This window comes from Ananas comosus, unplaced genomic scaffold (assembly GCF_001540865.1).
Source record: "Ananas comosus cultivar F153 unplaced genomic scaffold, ASM154086v1, whole genome shotgun sequence".
Lineage (NCBI taxonomy): Eukaryota > Viridiplantae > Streptophyta > Magnoliopsida > Poales > Bromeliaceae > Ananas > Ananas comosus.
In genome coordinates this window covers 308-25483 of record NW_017891090.1, presented here as the reverse complement: position 1 = coordinate 25483, position 25176 = coordinate 308, and the positions used below count along the sequence as shown (strand labels likewise).

The following is a 25176-nucleotide window of genomic DNA, read 5'->3' as shown; positions in this document are numbered from 1 at the left end:
AATCATAGTTATTAGTGTGTCAATACCTCACTATATACAGTTTTAATAGCACATCACGGATTATCAAAGGGATAAACGTGTTTAAAATATATAATAAAATTTTAACCGAAGAGTTTATATAGTATAAATGGCATACCGAAGAGGTTCCATTGTACTCTCGCCAACATATGCGACTGCGGCAAAGTGCATTACAGCATCGAATGCATTCTCTGCGAATATTTTGTTCACCTGAATAGTTGTTAAGAAATAACTGAATGCTTTAATTAAAAAAAAAAAAGAAAAGAAAAAATAAATCTAGCAAGTGTGAAGGCCGAATGATCAGGATACAGCTTTCGCATCGCCCAAATCAGCATAGATAAATTGAAGTCTCCCAGGCTCCGGGAATAGCTCCTGGAGGACTTTCACGGCACCCATATTTCCTCTAGAGAGGTTATCCTGCGAAAACAAACAGCACGCGAGTTGACTAGTACTGCAAATATCAGCAGCGCGCGAAAAGGAACTTTGAAAGAAAATTTCATATTAAGAATAGATGTTAAATATTTTCGGAAGCACCGAAGCACTGAGATCCCAGTTCTTCACTTTGCTGTGCAAGGGATCGGCTTCAAGATCCAGGGAATCTTCAGATGCACTGCAGGGCACGCATCCGAGAGAGGCAGGCGCGGATCTCAAAGCCGATCCAATGTGAGCAAATGGCCAGTGCATCCCAAAGTATTCTAAAACTCTCCCTTCGGAACTACATATTATGTTTGAGTAGTATAATGTGTATGTATATATACAACAAGAAGCGAGAATTACCACGATAGTAACTCGATAGGAGTCCTTTAAGAGCCGAAGCGCAGCGTGCGAACCAATATAGCCAGCACCTCCAGTTACTAAGACATGGGTTACTCCGGGGTCATGACGTGAAAACTGTAAGATACCAAATTAATTAGAAAACAAGAAAACAAATCCGTGACTAAAAAAAACATTAAGAGCAATTCAGCTCTGCGACATCAAAGAGGAAAAGCGAACCATCCTAAGAGTCACACGAGATGCCTACAATTACAGAACTAAATTATGATCATGGAGCAGAGCAAGAAAACATGTGGGAAGAGTTTCGGCGGAGTTTTTTACCCATTATTTCATTCATTGTTAGATACAAGAATTCATTCATTAAACAAGCACAAAAATTCGTGTTAGGCAATCAAATAATTGCTTTGACATCCCTCGAGAGAATTATACCCAATAGTGAAAAAATAGCAAACCTATGACGCTGTACAATCTCTTAGACAAATGAACATGGATATATACTAGTTTAAGCCAAATCACAGGCAAAACTAAATAAAACACAAAATCCATGACAAGTTAAGTGAGGTTATATTAACAGGTTATATGCAAATTTGATCACATAATAACAGGAAGAGAAGGAAAAAGAAGAAGAAGAAGAAGAAGAAGAGCTAACAAGAGTAGAAAAATGATGAAGAAAAAGAAGACAAGGATGAGAAAAAATTTAAAACTCACCACACTAGTGCCACCAAAACCAGGGGATTGCTTCAGAATATATATGCACAAGGCCGTAAGAACAACGGCGGTGATTACTTTCCCAAGAAAATGAGGCTTGCGTCTTGAATCTGAGAACTCCATTCCTGTGATAAAACAGTGATTTTAAAATCAAAATTCTGACTAATGCAAAATCATATAAATTTTTGTAATGGTCTTATAGTATGGAAGATGTGATTAATATCGAGAGCACAAGAAAAGAAGCAACTAGGAATAAAAGTAATGGAGGGAAAAAGAACTAAGTAAAATTCAACCATAGAATTCTCAGAAATCAAGTATCGATCAAAAAGTTGAAAGCGGGGTAGCTTCATGGAACAAATTTTCATTCCACGGCTTAAATTTTCAGAGGGGGGACAAAAATCTAAAACTGAAACCAAGTCATTTTGGTTTCAGTGGATACCAATCTAAAACTAGTCTCCAAAAACAATCCTCACCTAACATACATCAGCTTGGATTAGAACATCTATAAAAAGCCTTAGATTTTGAAAATTAATCGGCGTTACGCGATACAAACATAGAGGGTCAGCTATGATTTGTCCACAAATCATTTATGACATTTTTTCTCTCTTTTTTTATACTTTGATCTCTTTTATAGACAAAAAGACACTTTCAGTTATATTCTTGGTTAAGCAGCATGAGCTATAACTTTAATACATCACTATGTTTTGATTCCCCAATTTTGGTACTAGTTTGCTTCTCCTGAAAGAAATCGGACACTTCTCAAGCAATATCTAAAATCAAAAGACACAAACAGCTGAAACTGTCGAAATCACGAGAACTGAATCTTCAGTAACCTGGACCACTAGCGAATCTGAAACCAACAATTCAAAACTCGATTCGATCAGCAGCATGGATTTCACACTTATTTTAAAAAATTCATATTCATACGCTTCGTTTCATTTCGCTCTAATTCTTATTATTGCACGCAATGGAAATCTTAGTACCTAAATACACGACAAATTGAATTAAAGTTGAAGGGTAGCGACGCCTGCTAGCCTATCTCAAAAAAAAAAAAGAAAAAAGAAAAAAAAAAAAGAACCAGTCGATCAAGTTCAATAACACTATTAGAAAGAAAAAATAATTTAAAAACGCTGATGAAGGCCAAGATCTGACCGGCCTCGGCTGACTGTCTGCTCCTAGGTTGGACTATGTAGCATGTGAAAATTATCTTATCAATGAATCGATAACAGCAGAACATCTCCCTTGGCCACGCAACTTATGGGTGAAAATATAGCCCTCTCCGGTGAAATAAACTCGTCGAGCCGACCGGAACAAGATATCTACGCAAATAAAAACAAAATTGAGTTACTATTAAGGGTAAAAATCACAAAAGAAGTTTTGATTTCATAATAGTAATAGATAGATATAGCAAAATAAGCCATTATTAGAACAACTTATGAATTGTTAGAACCAAGGATCGAAATTTCAACTTAAGGAAATGAGATGAAACACCCCCCTAAAAACCAATGATATAAGCATAACAGCATTGGTATAAAGTGCGTTTAATTGTCGCATATACGAAGATACAAAGAACAGCATATACTTCCCACACAGGAGCAAAAAAGAGGAAATAAGCCCTAAAATTTTTGAAATAGAAGGAAAATTACAAAATTGTAATGGCTCCTAGTCAAAACCATTGAAAACTAAAGCAGAAAAAGTTTTAAAGTTGATTGATTGAGGACACAAAGAAAAGGAGAGGAAGCGAACATTTGATGAACGAAAAAGGGCGTAAAATTCCAACTTTTGAGCTTTGTTTTGCAGGAAAAATTCCAACTTTATAGCTTGGAACTGAACGAAAACGACAAAGTCAACGATATAAGGGAACAATAGTAGGAGAACAACTCATTGAACACGAGTAATCCGAATCTCACATATTAAAAGAAAGCGAAAAATTAAACATGGCCAAATTCGAAGAACAAAAGTGTATACACGTCACCAAATAATCAAACAGCTCAAAGTGATATAGAATTATAATCCCCAAAAGCCCCAATAAAAATTCGACCTTTCGAGCCCAATCACACCCCAATATATAAAACAGCTCCCAATTCACGCACTCAACACAAGGAACGCGATTAACAAGCAAAAACGAAAAGGAAACGCCCAAACAGAGCCCAAAAGACGCGTGATCGAGACGAACCGAGATCGAAAAAGCGCGAAATAGAGAGAACCCACATCACAAAACGGATCAAAGAGCCAAAAAACGAGCTTTTTTGAATCGGAGTCATATGAAAAAGTAGAGCCCCGTACCTGGAAACAGAAGAGAGAGAGAGAGAGAGAGAGAGCGAGAGAAGAGGATTGATACAGAGAGAGAGATAAAAGGGCGTTGCTTTAGACCAAGTCGTGGGCTTTTGGAGAGAGGAGAGGACGAGAGGAGTAGAGAAATTTCCAAGATCTGACTCCTCTCTCTCTCTCCCCCTCTTCGCATCTTCTTTGTATGAGAGAGAGTTCCCCCTTAGAATCAGCAACTCCCCTTTAAATTTTTTTATTATTATTTTGCAAAAAAAAATATAAATTTGGTTTTTTTATTATTTATGTCATAAAATTCAAAATGTGCGCCGACCCCCTCAACTATAGCATTTTTCGAAACAACCTCCTCAACTTTACTTTTTAATTATTACTCGTTAATTTAGCTCCAATTTATTAGTAATTTAGATAATATTTTTATTCACTTTTTAGTGAATAAAATTAAAATAATTAATAGAGATATTAAATATACCAAAACTTCTAAACTAACTAACTAGAATAATGCTAATAAAAAATTAAAAAGTTAATTGGGGTGTCCATTTCCGGATTTTAGTACATATATTTACATTATTATTATTATTTAATTTTTGCGTGGGAATTAGAAACCATAGAACTTTTTTTTTTTTAATTAGCTTACGTATTATTTTGGGCAAATGGATACAGAGATTGGTGGACCAATGATATCATGCCAAATACATGAAAGAATACTTTTTGTTGTATATCTCGGAATTTATAAGGGGTTGCATGAAATTATGCACACCTTTGTGTCCTTCAATGCCACGGCATATTATTATATTGCTTTAAATTTCGTCCCATCGGTAGTTACAATTTTTTTTTTTTTCTATTTTCTTATGTCACTGGTATTTAACATAAAATTATTAATTGCTCCATAAATTCTAGTTACCTAAGTAGAAGTTAAAAAAATATGAGAGTAAAACAAGGAAAATAAATGCATATTGTTAAGAAGAAAAGCACAATAATTGTATATAGTAATACGATTAAATATATATGTATATATATATTGCAAAAATCTTCTGTTTGCATTAAATTTTAGGTCCTGTTTGGTTCGAAGTCGGAATTGGAATCGGAATCGGAATCAAAATAAGCTGGAATCGGAATCGGAATGACTCATTACCTAATTCTGTTTGGTTCATCGCCTGAATCAGAATCGGAATAAATCATTCCCAGTATCAGTGTTTGGTTCAGATGGATATAAAAAACGTAATCAAATTAATATACTAACATTATCTTTATAATATATTAATTTAAATTCAAATTAAAAATTAAATATTAAAAATTTACATCAAAATTTTGAAATAATATCAAAATTTTAAACCTATTTTTTTTTTAAAAAAATAAACTTTGAAGTTGAGTGGATAATTCAAAATATGAAACTAAATTTTAATTTATTCAGATTCAAACTTAAAATTACAATTTAAATTTTAATTTGAATCCATAAATTTAATTTAAGTTTGAAATAAAATTTGAATAAAACTTTATATAAATTAAAATTTAATTTAAATTCAAATTCATAAGTTAGATTCGAAATACTTGATTAAATTTTAATTTTTAATTTAGGTTTAAATTAAAATTTAAAATTATATATTTAATTTTTAAATTTTAACTCATATTTTAATTAAAAAAATTTTAAAAATAAATTTAATCCGAATAAATATCCATTCCGTCCGGATTCAACTTTCAATCCGGCCTCCTAGGCCGGATTGAAAAAGAGGTGATTGGAGAATTCCCATTCCACTCGGGAATCGGAATCGGAATGGAACTCCCGCGTACCAAACACCCACAAACGAATTCACCCATTCCGATTCCGATTTCAGAGTGTAAAAGAAGTAAACCAAACACGCCCTAATTAAATACAAGTTTCTAAAACTTTTAGCCTAATTAAATTCGTACAAGATATTTATGCTTCCAGCTAAAACTTTTAGCCTAATTAAATACAAGTTTCTAAGTCCTAAATGTGCTAAATTTATGACTAATGACCTATTTTTGTTGCTTATAAGTGATTTTCAAATTGAAAAAGACTTTTAATTAACCTGAAGTTTAGACAAAAAAAAAATAAAAATTTCATCATTATTTGTCACGCAGAAACTCGACGACTTTTGAACTGTCACTACTCACTATTCCACTTTTTTATTTATTTTATTAAAAAATTACACAATCAAATAAGAGGGTACGTGAAAAAAATTTAAAGCACATAATTTTTATTATATATTTCTATCCTTTTATCTCTTATAATTAACTTTGGAACTACCCTAGATTAATAATTATTTTGATAAAAAATAATTTTTATTGTAAATTGAAATAAAATTTTTTCGTCTCGTCGCTTCCTTTTCATCCATTTTTTGCTTATATTACGTCTCAATTGTTCAATATTTTCGTGAATTATTTCTTTTGATGCAAGAGAGAAAAAGAAGCCTAGAAAAAAACTTGGTAACTGAAAAAAAAAAAAAGAAAAAAAAAAAGAGTATGAAAAGCAAGTTTCCACATCCTTTTCATCTCTAAAGTCAATATTGGCGAACTAATTTAGGCCTAAACGTGGTAACGAGATGTATCATGAACAATTTAAAATTATAGAATTAAATGAAAGTTAAATGTAGTGGTTAATCAATATTTAGAAACAATTAATCAAGTTATATTTATGTATTTTTGTCCTTTATTCAATAAATTGAGTATCGTTTACTCTTCTCAGAAGAGGTGAAAGCAACGTTTGCACGGGGATTAATTGGACATGCATTTAATTTGGATCCGTTCAATTTTATTAGCGTAACTCCTATTTGCATGTGGCTCAACAAAGTACGCAATAAGCATCAATTAATTAATTCATATGCGTATGTCTCTATCCATCATTACTTATTAGTTTTTTTTTTTTTCTCTTTTTTACTTTTATTTATAATTATATATATATACTGTAGCATGATTAAAGTTAGGTAGTATTTTGTTTTCGAAACAAATTAGTGATTCCGTAAAAATTTGTGCTTATAAAGAATTTTTCTTTTTCATAGTGTTGTGTTATGAATCGAAGAACATTGAATACCACACTTATCAATTCAAATGAGTCGGTTTAATTTTAGTTAGAAGTTTAATTTTAGTTTCTTATAATGTTCTAATAATTTTAAGATGTTCGTAAATTCAGATAGAGATTTAAATGTAGAGTAAATTTGTAGTGTGATTAATTTAATTAATTTCTTATATTAAACCGGTTTCAAGAGTTTACCTCCTTTCATAATTCTTTGAATTCTTTAATTAAATATGTAAGAGGTAAAAATATGTAGAATTTATCTTAACTCTGAATTATTGGGAATCGACTATCTAATTTTTAATTTTACTATCTAACCGTTTAATTTATTTGATTTGAGCCAGTTAATGACACTTTGATTTTAAATTTTAAATTAATTACTTATATAAATAAATTTATAATTGTAAGAACTGTATAAATTATTATTATAATAATTAAACCTGTAACGATAAGCGACAAGTGTTAAAAAATTTTAAAAATAAAATTAAAATTTTGAAAAATTGAATAATCGATCCAGCAAACTACATACGCTTTTACCAAATGTTTATGACGCCTTTATTGCCCTTTACTAAATAGCTGATTTAAAAAAAAAGTATATCTTGGTTTCTATTTAAAAGAAGCACAATTTTTCAAGCATTAATTAATTTGTAGGTAAAGACCCACATAAAGTTATAAATTTTAATATTGTAACGATGAGGAGCATTTAAAAACAATTAAAGACCATGTGAGCCACCGAATTTATTTAATTCAAGCTCCCTATATATAGTTATTCGAGTCCGGCTACTATACTTTTATAAGTATTAACTCCTTATACTCATAAATTTTCGACCATTAGATTTATTCCATTAATCATTTCTAATCGTTAGATCGTACTATTTAACCAACTACCCACTCAACCCTAGAGGACCATTATCATTCTAAGTGGGGACCATCATCATCCTGACCGCACATCTCATCAATCAACGATTAAAAATTTATAAGTATAAGGAGGTCTATACTCATAAATAGTAGTCCCCGCCTAGTTATTCTAGCTATTTATAAAATTTATCATTTTTGGTCATTGCAATCACCATAAATATTCTCCATTAATTACACGAACTTAGTTGTAGGAATAATGAAATATATATAAAAATATAACTTGGTCGATGGAGTACACTTATACACGTCCCTAGCTAGTTGGCTATTATTTAAAATAATAAAAGAAATAAATTAAGTTGTTGGTCTAGTGTGAAAATATATTTAGTAAAATATATTTAATTGGTAATTAATTAAAATACCCATTAGGTTACTTACTTTGATCAATTTTGAAGCACGCAAAGAATAAGAGCCTCATAGAAAAATAGAAAAAAGAAAAAAGAAAAAAGGTTTATTTGGATGCATTTATGTTTTATTGATATATCTGTTTATTTAATCAATCGGTACAAGAACAAAATTGCTCATATATGACCGACCGTCCCTAAAGCAAGTGGCAAAAAATTTTGTGGTTCGTATCTGAGATCCAAGTTCGAATTCTAGTTGATTCATATTTTCAGTTAAATTTATTTATTTTTAAATAAAATAAGCGAAGCGGGTAGCGTGCTATCTATCTTTCAAAAAAAAAAAGCTTATATTTAAAATGTTAAATTATATAAAATTATCATTAGATAACCGTGTTATATCTAAATAGACATTTGTAATTACTTAACATGCGCAGAAAAATAATTTTTTTTGTTTTTACAAATCAACCCTTTTCGAAAATTTGTTTTTATAATATTCCTCTCAAACTGTCTTATTAATGCCAATTTATTACTCCTCACTATCAAGCTTTCATATATACATACATTTTAAATTAAATAAAAATGTTCTTAGGTACAATTCAAAATTGACTTTGCTGGTGATATTATATTTTACAAGTTTATGAAATACCCATGAATTTGTACTATTTGCCATTGGATGATGTGACCACGCCACACAAGAGTAAAGTAAAGAATTGGAGAATCTAAATTTCCACAAATGCCTCACCTTGATTGGGCTACATATTTGCCTAACATTTTTGCAATTAATTCTCAAAAAGGGTCCACAACTTTGGAATAATTAAACATATAAGTTAGGTTTTTGGATGCATCAAGGAAAAGTCCACTCATTGACCAAGCATTAGAGCTAGCATTTTCCCAAATCACTGACCGTTCATAACGCAAGTGGCAAAAAAGTTTGACGGTTGGTACCCGAAACCTAAGTTTGAATCTTAATTGATTCACATTTTCAGCTAAGTCTATTTCTAACCTATATATAGAAGTCGCAGAAATTCCCTAGTCTTTGCGTACCAAGTCATCATGGACCAAGCCACTTGCAATACAACACATGTAGGAGTACAAAAAAAAAAAGAAAAGAAAATGCATATATGAGCATGGTTTTGGTAGCATTTATAAGCCACTTGAAATGCCATTTATTATTGTAGTTTCTCCCACTACAAAATCTTTTGAAACAAACCCAGTTGGGTAATAATTAAAAGGAAAATTGTGAGAAATGGGTTGAGTAGGATTCAATTAAGATTCTTTTAAGAAGTGCAAAATACCAAGATACCTAAATTCGGTAAATACACACGTGGATCATGCCAAACATAGATGCTCGAACTTGGTTGTGCTTGTGCACCTTCACCTACCAACCCTTTTTTCGGTTGATTGGGACGATTTCGAGGTGGATTAATATTTGTTCTGAATTTTAACTGTTACTTATTACTTCATTCGCGATGGATATGACAGATTAAAATTTTTAGCAAATGTTTAACGAATAAGCACGGATAAAACGAAAGAGATTTTCCACCTCTCGGCTTTATTTTCTTAGCAGAGGGGGAATGTATTTGGTACGACTTCTTCTTTTCCTTATTGTGGCAGTGGGTGGGAATTTGGTTGTATACATGATGGCTCATGCAAGTTTGCACCATGTGAGACCCCGGATAGTTCTATATATAAAATATAACAGGAATAAACTCTTAATCCGACTTAAGCAATTTGAGTGGTGACTAAGCCCAAAAAATTAAAAAAGTTAAGTATGTTAGGACGAGAGTAGTTGTAAAATAGATGACCCCTGAAAAGTTGGGATGTCATAGTTAGTATCAGAGCCAATTACCAGCCGGAAATATGATATGAGTCTCAGCTGAGTTAGGGTCGGAATGACAAGACTAGCTAGACAAGTCTCACATCGCCTGATACTTGTGAATCTGAGTCTGACGAGAACAGGGGAGAGATTGTGAAACCCCAGATAGTTCTATATATAAAATATAATAGGGCTAAACTCCTCCTGGGAAGTTCGGGTGTCACAGTAGACCTGGTTGAAGCAAATCAATGTTAACAACATTAAGGGCTTGGTGGTTGGTACTCAGAGGTTCCAAGTTCGAATCCTAGTTGATTCACATTTCCAGTTCAGTTTATTTTTAAATAAATAAACGAAGCGGGTAGTGTACTATCTATCTCTCACAAAAAAAAAAAAAAAAAAAAAAAAAAAAAAAAAAAAACATTAAGGGCTTGTTTTGTCAAAAAAACTTGATGCGGGAGGAATTAAAAATTTTTGCAAAATTTTATAATTTTTAAAACGTGGGATTCAAAAACCCACCTCCTGTGTTTGTAATTTTTTTTTTTATAAAAAATTTGATTTAAAAGGACTAATATATCTCTTTGCAAATTTTATATCTCTTCCGAAATTTAAATCGAGTAATATAAGGTAAATAATGTTATGAGTCCCTTAAATTTAGGAGTATTTAATACACAAATAGTTACGATTTTACATAAGTGATTTAGTGTAAAATGATATATAATTTGTCTCTATAGGAAAGAGTATTGCATGAATTTTATAAACATAGTTGGATAAGTTTCTTGTTGAACCAAAAGCAGAAATAATATATTCCTGTATATTCTAAGGTATGCGCCAAACAAAAAAGTTTTCATAATCCAATAATTATATCATAAAACTAGATGTCCCAAGAAATTAATTTCCAGCAAAAAAAAAATTTAAATTCTGTAAACCAAACAGGCCCTCAAACATGATCTCAGGGGATACACTTTTTTCTACAATCTTGTAGTCAATTTGATTTTCTACACTCGAGACGATTCTACCACCGATGAGTGATAGAATCATTTTGTGTGTAGAAAATTTCTGCACATTCAAATTTAGGTTAAAATTTGCGTCTAGAATTTCTCAGGGGTTAATATTGAAGCATCAAATCAAACCACATTGAGCCAGTTCAACCAACTTACTAAATCAAAATCAATTCGGAATCAAGAGGACAACCGAACCACACCAAACGATCCAACTGCACCAATCACAACTTGATAGTTTTCGAATTTATAAATTTGTATTCTTGAGAGTGTATGGTTGTAACCTCCTCCACAATATAGGAGTAACCTCCTCCACAATAAGTGTGAGAAGTTCTCCTTTATTTGTATAAGTTTCTCAATCGGACATTAATGAAGTGTGTAAGCTTCCAATTTCTTTATGGTATCAGAGCCACGCTAAGGCACCAAAGATCTTAAAAAAAAAAAAAAAATGGCATCCTTAGCTAACCCGAAATTTCCCTTTCCCTCCACCATTAATGTGGCAAATTTCGTCACATTGAAGCTCAATGACAACAACTATCTGCTCTGGGAAACACAAGTAGTGTCACTGATCGAAAGTCAGGACTTACTTGGTTTCCTCATGGGGGAGACTATCGCACCACCTAAGATGTCGACTTCAGAAAGTGGAGCCACCGTCAACAACCCAGACTACACATCTTGGGTACGGACCGATCGCCTTGTGAAATCATGGATCGTGGGCACTCTCTCCGAAGAGGTTCTCGGCCATGCCGTCGGTCTTCAAACTGCAGCTGAAGTGTGGACAGCATTAACCAACCACTTCAAGCAGAGCTCGATCGCCCGTGAATTCGACCTACTCGCACAGCTGCAACACATCAGGAAAGGAAATAATCCTTTACCTACTTACCTTCGTAATTTTAAATCAATTTGTGATCAACTGCATGCTATTGGCAAACCTGTTTCGGATTCTACCAAAGTTTTCAGGTTATTAGAAGGGCTCGATGACAGCTATGAGCCATTCAAGACGACTATGTTCCGACCTCCTATTCCGCTATATACAGAGGTGGTTCCCCAACTCCAAAGCTATGAATTACGAATCAAGCGACACTCAAGCCCAGCTCCTGATGTGTCTATGGCTTTTGTGTCACAACGGGGACGCGGAAGCAACCGGCACAGAGGCCGAGGTAGAGGCCATAACTTCAACTCTCGAGGCCGGGGTTTTCCTCAGACGACCCAAGGTGGCAGATCAGAGGGCTATCAATCTACCCCGCCGCCTGGGGCTGATCGTGCAGCCTTGACTTCCTCTACTGGCAACAATCCTCTCACTTGTCAAATTTGTAAAAAGCGAGGCCATGATGCTCTGCGATGCTGGTTTCGATTCGATAACAGCTATCAAAGTGACGACATTCCCCGTGGTCTAGCTTCTCTCCATATCACTGATGTGCATGATGATGAATGGCATCCCGACACTGGTGCCAATGCTCATATCACAGATAAGCCAGGTAACCTTACTAACTTGGTTCCTTATTCTGGATCTGATAGTGTGATAGTAGGAGATGGAACTTCCCTACCGATTACTCATGTGGGTACGGGCTCTTTTGGTAATGGTATTCATCGCTTTTCGCTTTCTAATGTCCTGGTTGTCCCGCAAATGAAGAAAAATCTTCTCTCTGTTTCCAAATTGACAACAGATCATCCCTGTTATTTTAAATTTGATGCATCTGGTTTTTCTATTAAGGATTCCAAGACACACCAAGTATTAATGACAGGAAATAATCATCAAGGGTTGTACACCAATAAAGATCCGCAGCTTGCAGCCTTCTTCTCTCAGCGAAATAAGGCGACCGATGAACTCACTTGGCATCGTCGATTGGGCCATCCGAATAGCCAAATCTTGCAGCATTTGCGGAGTAATAATTTAATTTCAGTAGCTAAGTCTTCTGGCACTTTGTGTACAAGCTGTCAGATCAGCAAAAGTTCAAAATTACCATTCTATATATCTAATTCTCGATGTTCTTTTCCTTTGAATAAATTACATTGTGATATTTGGGGACCAGCGCCGGTATCTTCAATGCAACAGTTTCGATATTACGTAGTATTTATTGATGATTTTTCTCGTTACTGTTGGTTATATCCATTGAAGCGCAAATCAGATTTTTTGGATATTTTTCTCACCTTTCAAAAATTGGTTGAAAATCAATTTGAAAGAAAAATTAAAATTTTTCAATCGGATGGCGGGGGTGAATTCATTAGTAATGCCTTTCTTTCTCATCTTCGCAATTGCGGCATCCAACACCAACTTTCATGTCCGAGCACACCAGAACAGAATGGTGTTGCAGAAAGGAAGCATCGCCACATTGTGGAACTTGGACTCGCTGCACTATTTGAGGCCTCAATGCCCAGCTGCTACTGGGTGGAAGCATTCACCACTATTAATTATTTGATCAATCGGCTTCCGTCTGCAGCACTAGGCAAGAAAAGTCCATATTCAGTTCTTTTCAAAAAGGATCCCGACTATTCACATCTTCGTACTTTTGGATCTTGTTGCTTTCCATATCTTCGCAGTTATATGGTGAATAAATTCGACAAACGATCATTGCCTTGTGTCTTTTTAGGCTACAGTGAGAAACACAAGGGTTATCGCTGTCTTCATCGATCTACCGGTCGTATCTATATTTCTCGACATGTTATTTTTGATGAACATTACTTTCCATTTGCTACTTCCTCTCAGATCGCTGCTACTTCTATCGGGGATCTCTTGCATTGGGGCTCCACTCTCGGCTCTACTGACTCTACTCAATCTAGCCGAACTTCTCTATTTGATTCAACTGACTCAAGAGAAGTTGCTCGATTATTCTCTGATGAGGCTGCAACTACTACTTCAACAAACTTGCAACCTACTGATCCTCCCAGCTCTTCGTCTATGCCTCCAGTTGATGCCGCACCACCTGCGACAGAAGTGGCCACTCCCTCTATGCATCCTATGGTGACCCGCTCCAAGATCGGAATTTTCAAGCCTAACCCACGGTATGCTAATCTTGCCCTATCATCAATTCCTCTCGAACCGCACACTGTCCAATCGGCTCTTAAGCACTCTGGGTGGACAGCAGCGATGCGTGAGGAATTGGACGCTCTTGCAACAAATAGAACATGGCAGCTTGTTCCACGGTGTCCCTCGATGAATGTCATCGGATGTAAATGGGTCTTCAAGACAAAACTCCATGCGGATGGGTCACTAGATCGACTTAAAGCCCGCCTTGTGGCCAAGGGCTTCCATCAGGAGAAGGGGGTCGACTTCCTTGAGACATTCAGTCCGGTCGTAAAGCCGGGTACTATTCGTATCGTACTCACTATAGCTACTGTTCGACATTGGCCGATTCGTCAATTGGACGTTAAAAACACTTTCTTACATGGCGACCTCGTAGTACCGGTTTATATGGAGCAACCACCTGGTTTTCGTGACCCGACTTATCCCGATCATGTGTGTTTACTTCGGCGCGCACTGTATGGGCTCAAGCAAGCTCCTCGGGCATGGTTCGACAAATTCAGTGACTTTCTGATTGGTTATGGGTTCGTTTGTAGTATCTTCGATCCATCACTATTTATCTATCGTCATGACAATCATACTATTATTCTACTTCTCTATGTGGATGATATTGTTCTCACAGGTGACTCGCACCAACTTTTAGATCGACTTATTTTTGCTCTTGGTCAGGTTTTTCCTATGAAAGATTTGGGTCCTCTACATTTCTTCTTGGGGATTGAAGTACACCGCTCTTCAAATGGTTTATTTCTCTCACAACGAAAATACGCTTCTGATATCTTAACTCGGGCTTCTATGGAGCAATGCAAGCCCATTGCCACCCCTATGACCTCTAAACCACCTCCACTTAAGGAAGGAGACAAACTATATAGTGACCCCTCGCACTATCGAAGCGTTGTCGGTGCTCTTCAATATCTCACCATTACTCGCCCGGATCTCTCACTCGCGGTCAATGTCGCCTGTCAGCATATGCATGCTCCTACTAATGCCAATTACCAATTAGTAAAGCGGATACTCCGATATTTACGGGGAAGTCTACATCTAGGGCTTCGCATCCTAGCTCGTAGCTCGCTGGACTTATTCGCCTTTGCTGATGCGGACTGGGCAGGATGCAAACTTACGCGTCGATCTACTACAGGTTATTGTTCTTTTCTTGGTTCTAATTGTATTTCTTGGTGCGCAAAGAAGCAGCCTACTGTGTCTCGATCCACGGCCGAGGCCGAATACCGGGCCCTCGCCTCAACAGCTGCTGAACTCACGTGGATCTCGCATATTTTACGTGATATTGGCATTTCTCAACCTCGGCCTTCCCTACTTTTTTCCGACAACATATCTGCTTTGCATCTCACAACTAATCCAGTCTTTCATGCTCGAACCAAGCATATTGAGATCGACTATCACTTTGTGCGGGAAAAGGTTGCCCTCGGTTCTATTATCACTCGTTACGTTCCATCCTCTTTACAACTTGCTGATATTTTTACCAAACCATTGACTCGGGACAGCTTTGTTGGTCTTAGAACCAAACTCGGTCTCTGGTTATCACCAATGCCCAGTTTGCGAGGGAGTATTGAAGCATCAAATCAAACCACATTGAGCCAGTTCAACCAACTTACTAAATCAAAATCAATTCGGAATCAAGAGGACAACCGAACCACACCAAACGATCCAACTGCACCAATCACAACTTGATAGTTTTCGAATTTATAAATTTGTATTCTTGAGAGTGTATGGTTGTAACCTCCTCCACAATATAGGAGTAACCTCCTCCACAATAAGTGTGAGAAGTTCTCCTTTATTTGTATAAGTTTCTCAATCGGACATTAATGAAGTGTGTAAGCTTCCAATTTCTTTAGTTAATCCCTGAGAACAAATATTTACAAAGATTTTAATTCTTATTTAATATGTATTTACCTAGATTTCAAACATCATCATCATCAAGCTCTATGAAAAACAAATAATGACCGAAGAAATTAAGAGAGACATTACTCATATAGAGAGATCACAAAACCATGAACCAGTTCATGTGTTAGATTTCGAGAAAAACCAACCAAATTAACCAAGGAAATATCATGCAGTGACAAAATTGATCCATGACATAAAATAAGCTCACATTTCATAAACTTTATTTCTCGCCAAAGAAAGGCGGAGACAAATCTTCACAAAAGTCACACAAGCAGAATACAAACCCAGGTTTAAATTTATTATTACAGGACTTTCGAAAGTTCAAAAGAACGAAGAACTGCGAAAAATAAAACAAACTTGTATCACCAAGCAAAACAAAAGGCACCAAAAAACTACCTTCTTTGCGAGTTGTGACGACCCGACAGGAGCCTTGAAGAACAGCCAAATATCGTCTTCAAGTGACAGGACCTGTACAGTCATTATCCTACGCATTGCCGGAGTTTTCGCTTCAGAGCACCAAAATTAAGCTCCCCAGAAACTCCCAACAATACTACTAGCTTATAACATATAAAAAATACCAAAGAAACTTCAAATTCAAGTAATTAACACACTTTACTATAGATACTCACTCAAAGAACCTTATTCTGCTACCCTTTTTTTTTTTTTTGTCCTTTCGTTCGCAATCACCGTACCACCTAGGGTGAACTAACCATGCACCGACTCGGGAGTTATCGGTCCGTTACCTGCCTCGGGAGCATTATATGCAGTGACAGGCATCGAACGCCGAGCAAAATCGAGTAACAGCTTACGCTGCTGCTCGTTGGTATGAGGAAGGCTCACCCACAGAAGCTCGACAGGGATCTCCCTGCTAACGGCTTTTGCTACCTCGGAGCCAACGTCAGCGCCATAGGGATTCTGAACAGCCAAGGATTGCATAATGGAGTCGTATTTACTCTTGCAGTAGTCTGTGAGAAGCCCAAAGAAAGCATCAAATGACGCCTGCCACAAAACCCGGTTTTGTGCGCTGTAATCGGCAGCAGCATGGTAATTTGTTAAAAGTTCGGTCGCTCTCTCTAGAGTGGATATGATAACAACTGAAGCCCCGTCACCGGAAGCACTTCCGAGCGGCCTGAGGGGCGGCTGTTCGGAGGAGCACACGACGGCTGCTAGGCAAGCGCTTAGGGATTTAAGATCCATACCACGAATACAAGTAGACGCAGCACTCGCGAGATTTCTCGTGGTTTCGGCCGCACCAGAATCGGAGGGTAAACTGCCGAATAAAAACCTTAAATGGCGGAAAATAGCCATACAAACTATGCGAGCAATGTCGCTGCCCGGTGTCAGAAGGCAAAGGTATTGAGAAAGAAGCTTCCGACCTTTAGGGAGAGAAACCAATCGAAGGAACAAAAGGTCGTCGTTTGGGGTTAGTCCCACAGAATTCATTGCTTTACCAGCGGCGAACGGGTCAACTAAATGTAGCGACGCAGCCAGGGCTTCTAGCAGGAGCTGTTTTCTTTTTCTCAGTTGGGAACCACCATCTTGCGGCTGGGTGAATTGCAGCAATCGATTGATATCGTCTATGTCGAGGAGAAGGGCAAAGCCGTTTTCAATAATGATCCTCGCTACTAGCATTGCCTCTTGCTCGAGAGGCTTCATAGAACATTTATTTTCAACAGATAAAGAGAAGGGATCGACTTCAAGAAGAGGGCGAGGCCTTTTAATCGAAGAGAAGGGAAGCCGACCAAGACCATCTATATGAAGATACGGTTGGGGATCGTCCTTACCCCGAGATTGAGAAGAATTACTTTTAGTAATATTTGGGCAAAAATAATGTGCCGTTTCCGAATTTGAGGCTTTCTTGGCTAAACAAGCTTGGTGGTAGTAATCGTCAATGTACGGGTCACTGCTGTGAGTAGCAGCTTGTTGAATCCTCGAAATGCTTTCAATCTCTTCAGCCGACATGTATTTAGACTGAAATCGAGGCCGCCCATTACCAACTTGTCTTGATTTGGCTCGTGGATCACTCATTTCGGCCATGCCATGCATCGGAGAGAACCTATTCATCGTCTCTGGCGGAGAATTCAAGTGCGGTAAATACGGTTGAACTTGGTTAAACCGAATTTGCTGTCGTGCCAGCAACAACTGAGGCGGCATTAAACTGTTCTGTTGCTGCATCAAATTGGGCAAGAAAGGGGTATAGTATGCCGAGCCTAGTTGGTGTCCTCCATAGTGCGGCCCACGAGGTATTCCCGCCAAAGAGATCTGAGAAGAAAGGGAAGGATATCTCTGCGGAGGTGACCGGATATTTCTGTGGTGCAAGTTATTTGGAGAAGTTTGGGGTAGCTCTTGACGCGGAGGATACAAATTATAAGGTGACTTGGGTACAGGAATGGGCTCATTTGGATCGTATAGTTGCTGCTGTTGAGGGGAAGAAGATGTTCTGTACAAAGGCCGGCGTTGTCGAAAGTGAGCTGAAGAAGATGAAGGGTGTGGCTGAGACCACCATCGTTTCCCATCCTGGGCGTTATCAGCGCCTAATATTTGCTGATCGAGCCAGTTGGAAAAGCCCGGCTCCAGTGCCCAGTCCGTAGCAGTAGAACCTAAACCAACAATTTAAGTTGTGATCAAGCAAGGAATGAAAATCAGTTTAATAAACAGATTAATGAAACAATAAACATGCATAAAGACAGATGTTAAGCTTAAAGCATGTTATGCGTTACTAACTATAGAATTTTACCCACGAGAAAAGGAGCCACATGGTAGTTTTCCAAACGTTAAAAAAGGCGAAGATAATAGACTCGAGCAAAATTGTACTACTCACTTTCTCTAGAAAATGATCCTCTGTGACCGAGTACCGCCGTGCGCTTTGGTTCGCTAACAATTTTGTTCAACTGAAAGAGACAAATAAACTAGTCCATTAATGAAAAGCTCGAGAATTTAAATAGAAGGATCTATCAAGCCAAAATTTAGAAAATTCAAGCTCTGGCTTAAGGAAAACAAGCTTCGGTCTCATCTCTAACCAAGTTGATGAAGTTTGAAAACTCATAATATACTATTAAGTTAATGAATAATGTAAAAAGAACACAGCTTTCCTATGTTGTGCCGAAGTACGAACCATAAACATGAAGAAGACAAATTTCGAAAACTATAAAGCGTACATTTGCATTAACATATGACACAAAATATTCAGAAAAACTGACCTTTGAGAACGTGCTTACGAGGTCGTCAACATCAGACAAAGAGCCTAAAACTTCGTCCTGAAAATTTAGCCAAAGCAAAAAAAGTTAATCGACCGGTCAGCTCTTAGGTAACAAATTCATGAATGTTCAATCAAAGAAAGAAAGCAAGCACGCGAGCGACGGGGGCTTCGGGGGAGAGGGTGCAGAAATAGGAAACAATTATTCAAAAAAATCAATCCTTTAACTCAAAGGTGTTACAATGGTGCCTTGTACCACCACTTCTCTTCGACGAACAACATCTCATTAGTTTATACTCTCTAAAGCAGAGATCGTTCCAAAATGATCTTAAATTTAGATCTCTAGTGCCAGAGCTCTTAAATTTGTGCGCAGATCAGCAGGCCAAGAGATTAACCTCTGCTCTATCCCCAAGATAAGAAAATTGATCCTCTTCATCACCAAGAGCACCATCCCGGCCATCGGCAGCATCGTCCAATCCGCCCAGCTCAACTTCCTCCGCGACATCCTTGCCGAAAAACTCATACTGCGAAGCATCGAATTGAGCGGCATCTGTAAAGGAGAACAAGAAATCCATTAGATAAGATCAGATGCCAAAACTAAAATTCCAAGGCCAGGAACACTAACACTTTGCATTATACTGATAAGATTAATTAAAAGCTCATTATAGAATACAATCACACAGAGGATTTTTTTGAAACGTACCACTCAACTATTTTTCTTAGCTGATACCTCCGCAGTTGCTAATTATTTTGCTTTTGAGTTACTTTTCCTAAAATAAATTGGGATTTGCTAAAATTAATGTTAGATATTACACGAATCTACAGTTCCATTAGCTGAAAAATGCTCAATATAGTTAAATTTAACTGAATAATAATCGCTACTTTCGACAGAATCTCTAATTTAATAAATCAAAAGAACCAAAAGTTGAAGAGGTGTAAATTTAAAAAAAAAAAAAAACATAAAAAATAGTAAGGGATTCGCTTCAGAATCACCTGTAGTTGAGGGGATACATGAATATTTATTAATTATCTATACTGTTGAAAACACAAACACAGAACAATAAAAAAGCAAGCTTTTTGGGGAAACAGGAGAAAAAAATCACAGTAAAAACAAAAATTTAAACCTTCTTACGGATCCAATCCAACCAGTACAATTCCAAATTAATCAAAAAAGAAAACCAAACTGTTTATCAAATTTAGCCGCAATAGTAGATCTAGAGAACTAATACACCAAAATTAGCTCTAAAACAAATCGAAATGAAACCCAACCTGAGAAGCTTTTACTCAAATTCGCAAATCCATAACTAGGGACGGATTCTTCGAGCCGCGCCATGCTTTTAGAACCCTCGAACTCGAAACCCAGGAGAGAAAGGCCCTGATCTTCGATCTAGGGTTAGGGTGTTATAGGAAAAAGATCAGAGAGGTCGATTTTTTATTCAATTTTTTTCTGAATTTTGAGATCGGAGAGTAGCAAAAAAAGTGAGAAAGGTCGGATTTTTATTCGATTTTTTTTTCCTTTTCCTGAATTTTAAGATCAGAGAGTAGCAAAAAGAGCGAGAAAGGTCGGATTTTTATGCGATTTTTTCCCTTTTTTTCTAAATTTTTTTTAGTTTTATGGTGTAAAATAAAAGGATCCCAGAAGAAAAATATGGGATTGGTATACACTCAAATCACAAACATACATACACAAACAAAACACAAACACAAACACAAACACAAACAACAGAGAGAGAGAGAGAGAGAGGAGAGAGAGAGAGAGAGAAGGGGAGGGGGAGGGAGGAAGATGATTTTAGTTGTGTAGACTTTTTTCTCTCTCTCTCTCTCCTCTCTCTTATTTCAGTAGTTTTGTTTCTCCCCTGCATAATATATAGTTGTAGGTCCATGCAACACCACCGGAATAGAACAAGGAAAAATATAGGATTTTTTCTTTTTCTTTTTCAGTGAGTTAGGTGTTCTGGTGATAAGTGAATACATTGTTTCTCCAAGAAAACAAAAAAAAAAAAAAAAGCAAAATGCATAAAATAATAAAAAAAACGTACATTATCTATATCAATACAACAACAATCTATAAACATAATATTCTAAGATATCTGGAGTGATGCTCAAAAAGAGAAAATTTTTTATATGACGATATAAAACATCATTATTGGTATTAATTTCTAAAATTATTAACCGATTTTTGATTGACTGCGTTAATCATATTGGCTATGTTAATTGTGATTGTAAGCATTTATTCCTACAATAACTAATAATATTAAGATATTTATTTAAAATTATCAAATAATTTTATTCAAATAGAAAATTAATTTACAAAAAGTTCTAATGAGATTTTTTTGAAAAAAAAAACTATAGAAGAATCCAATGGATATAGTACTGTGGAGTTAAGAGTACTAAGTAATAAAATAGGTAGAGTAACATAGATGTTTCTAGAAGCTGACCATCAAGTACAATAAATTGGTGAACTTTAATAATGGAGGTTGAAAACTGAAACCAAAGTATATTCTTTTGTCCAGGATCTTGTTTTACTTATGATCTCATCATAATGGGAGTTGGCAAGTTAATGGATTGATAATAATAATAATAATAAAAGAGCTTAATTAGTTTCTACCTAATATTTTTCAATAAGATCTAATTAAAGTAAGCCTTATTATGTAGCGAACTCTTTATCAATACTTTGATGGTATACTAAAAATTCATACAAAAGTATTGATGCAGAGTCTTCGAACAAAAGCGATAACTATTTTCGCTAATGAACAACAAACAATAATTCACGCAAAATCATTCATAAATTTTTACATTTTTGTTAATATAGTATATATTACCATAAAAAGCCTTGTGTTTGAGTTTTGATAAATCCTTTAAGCTTTTAAATGTGTGTGTGTGTGTGTGTGAGTGTGAGAGAGAGAGAGAGAGAGAGAGAGATTCACCTACTTAATTTTAAACATTTATGCCTTAAACGATGTGTTAAAATAATTTAATACTCTAGAATTAATAGTTGGTGGAGTTGGTCATTATCTTCATTGCTAAGAAACTAAACCATATGTTGTTAAGATTTGGCAAACAATCATTGAATGAGAGAAAAGATAAAGAAAGAAAGGAGTTAAGGAAATAAACAAAATGGTTGGTTCTCTAACAAAGGGTTACATATCCCTGCAATACTTTTAAATTTAAATAGTGTTAATAATGAGGAGGGGACCATTAAAAGAAAAAAAAAAAAGTTTAAAAAGAAAAAACAAAAAAAGTGAAAAAAAAAAACAAGAAAGTGGAGAAACCCCACATTTGATGTCTCCTTTTATTGTGAAAACACAAGGGATCAGGTGGGGTTGATGCAATTAATTTATATTTAGTTGCATAGAGCCCCACTAGAAGGGAAGAGAAATGAGGAATTAGAGAAAGTTCAAAGCCACACAAATTAGAGTAAAATTGCCTATTATTAGTGCAATTATATAGTTAGGTTTTTTCTTTCATTTTTGGAAATTAATGATATTAATTGATTCATTTTTTTTTTAGAAAGAAAAAGGTAATATGCTTTTCGCTTCATTCTTTTTTCTTTTTTCTTTTTCTGTTGATAAGTAACCCAATATTTTTTATTAATTTAGATTTATTTCTGTCAAGTTTATCTCTTAATATTTTGTTGGTTAGACATAAGAGATAAGTTTAAATCTTGTTTAATTATTGTTATTAGAATTTTGATTTATGCCTGTATATAGACGGCTATAAATGTGTGAAAAATTATCCACCATAGAAATTTAGTCTAAGAATATTTAATAAAGATTTAGTTTTATACTTCTTTCGTTCCAACAAATGGTATTAGAGCAAATCAAACAACAACAAGTGGTATTAGAGAAAATTACGCTTCTAACAATTGGTATCAGAATGTAATTTTGCCTTTTATTAATAAAGTATTAGTTTAGTTATTTTCTTCCTCCTCCAATATCTCTACTCCATATTATTTTATTCGATTTTACATCTTAAGTTATATAATTGGTATCAGCACAAATACTAGTTCCAACAATTGGTATAAGAGCAAATCAAACAACAACATTTTCAAATGAGCCTAGCAGAAAATATAAAACAACTAGATTTTGAACTAACTGATTCATTTTATTATGGGCAAACTATATTTATCAGATATTGTCAAATTCAATCAATATATAATGACTAAGTTTGGAGATCCTCTTTTTTCAATATATGCTCTTTTTTCAATATATGCTTTCTCAAGAACACCATTTTTTAAAAAACAAAAAAAGAAACTCAAATTGTGGAGAGTCATTTCTAATTAAAATATATAACAATAATTCAAGAAAAAGGAAACACAATGTCTTTATTTGAAGAGTGTATCAGTGTAGGCATGTAACAAAAATGAGAATAGTTACTTTAATCGAAAAATAAAAACAACATCGAGGCCGAAAACAAGCTTTTATTTTCAGATAATAAGCAAGTCGAAATTATACTTCTTTTCGACGAATCTTTTAAAAGATATTGGTAAACTGTTGGATGTGGCCCACGTGATATATATTTAAGGCGATCCATATAGATACAGTCAATCTATTTAAGTCGATCTATAAAGATACGATAGATCTTATGATTAGGTTATATATAAATATGTAACATACGGGAGTCCCGGTCTAACCCTAATCCAATTGTCTGTGACGGCTCCATCTCCGAGGATAAGAGAATTAGACTCGAAACGTTTTGCTACTTTGCAGATCGCAAACGAGGACGAACTACAAGAAAGAATCACCGTCAATAATTCGGGTACAGAAATCGAAATCATGATAAAAGGTACAATCTTAGTTTTTTATAAAATTTCAACATAAACTCCATCGCTTTTGTTCAATCTATTCCAAAACGACCTAATGATACAAAGTCTAAGCTCTCAAAATAGCGACTCCTGATCACATTTTCAAACTATAGATGTGACAATAATATTCGTGAAACCTTGTATGCATGAATATATACTTAATTATTTAGCGCAATTTAACGTGGTGTTACACCAAGTTAGGATCATATAATCGAAAACAACTCCACATACTCGGATCAAGGTGAGCATCTTTTTATCCTTTATTTTTTTTAATACATAAATTCTATCATGGCCTCCCCTTAGGAGACTGAAAACAATATTGTGACACTTTTTTGTGGCCAAGGGTAGAGAGTAACGCTATTTTAAATTGAATAAGCCCTAAAAATGAGGCTATGATTTTGACTCAAATTGCTATCCAATTAGCTAGGCCGGTTTGGTCTGAATAGGATATCTTATTTGGCTCCACAAGATTCACTTCCATGTCCTTTTAAAAGCACAAAATGTGTACATAGTCCCTCTACAATCTCGATATTGCGCCCGACGAGTGTATGTCAAAGTTCGGATATAAATTATTTAGGATTAATTTCATACATGTCCCTATAAATATAGTGAATTATAAATATATTCCTACAGAATTCAACTTTTATATGTTGTCCCTGCAAAAATTATGATATTTTCAAATATGTCTCTGTCATTAGAATCCGTTAGAAAAAATTTTTAGTTAATCATAAGTAAAATGCCTTAACCCTAATTAGTTAATGAGATGAATTGACATTTTATCCCTCTTTAATTAATAATTGAAACTTTTGGAGGATATATTTGTGATGGTAAAAAGGTCCATTTCACATTATAAAAATAAATAGTATTTTAACGGTAACAAATCCGAATGATATATTTGAAAATATTAGAACCTTTGCAGGAATAACATATAAAAGTTGAACTTTATAGGAATATATTTATAATTCACTATATTTGTAGGGACCTGTATAAAATTAACCTAATTATTTAAATCGAAAGTGCAATTAAGTACCAAGTTGTCATATAGGAATAGTAGATGGATCATGCAAACATTTCATCCCTTTTTTAACTTATATATTATCTTTTTTAAGGTCCAATTGGTTGGGTCAATACATGCATGTTTTAACGTGGTCCAAAATTTAGGAAATTTTTTTTTTGTTTTGGAAAAAAATATTAAATAAATATTTTTGGAATTGTTTCTGTTACGGTCACAAGACCTGGTCGGCACGGCACATGTAAACGTTTCGAGCCCCAAAATAATATTTGGTCGGTGAGACGCAAAAAATGAAAAAAAAAAAAAGTATATGATTATTTTGTTTGAATATTTTAATGCGTGGACCTTGCTTA

General features: G+C 35.2%; 2 protein-coding genes across 2 annotated transcripts; both read right to left on the bottom strand.

The window, feature by feature from the left end:
* Window positions 1-99: 99 nt before the first annotated feature.
* LOC109704626 (probable UDP-arabinose 4-epimerase 3) lies at window positions 100-2449 on the bottom strand. Its single transcript, XM_020225386.1, has 5 exons — window positions 1974-2449; window positions 1501-1625; window positions 796-909; window positions 328-435; window positions 100-228 (listed from the first exon to the last, which is right to left on the bottom strand). Exons 1-5 carry the CDS (start codon window positions 1978-1980, stop codon window positions 115-117), a joined length of 468 nt encoding a protein of 155 aa, XP_020080975.1. The 5' UTR covers window positions 1981-2449; the 3' UTR covers window positions 100-114.
* Window positions 2450-16000: 13551 nt separating this feature from the next.
* On the bottom strand, window positions 16001-20860 carry LOC109704627. The gene is made up of 5 exons (XM_020225387.1): window positions 20277-20860; window positions 19403-19557; window positions 19012-19068; window positions 18633-18702; window positions 16001-18411 (listed from the first exon to the last, which is right to left on the bottom strand). The coding sequence occupies exons 1-5, from the start codon at window positions 20338-20340 to the stop codon at window positions 16517-16519; spliced, it is 2241 nt and encodes a 746-aa protein (XP_020080976.1). The 5' UTR covers window positions 20341-20860; the 3' UTR covers window positions 16001-16516.
* Window positions 20861-25176: the final 4316 nt, after the last annotated feature.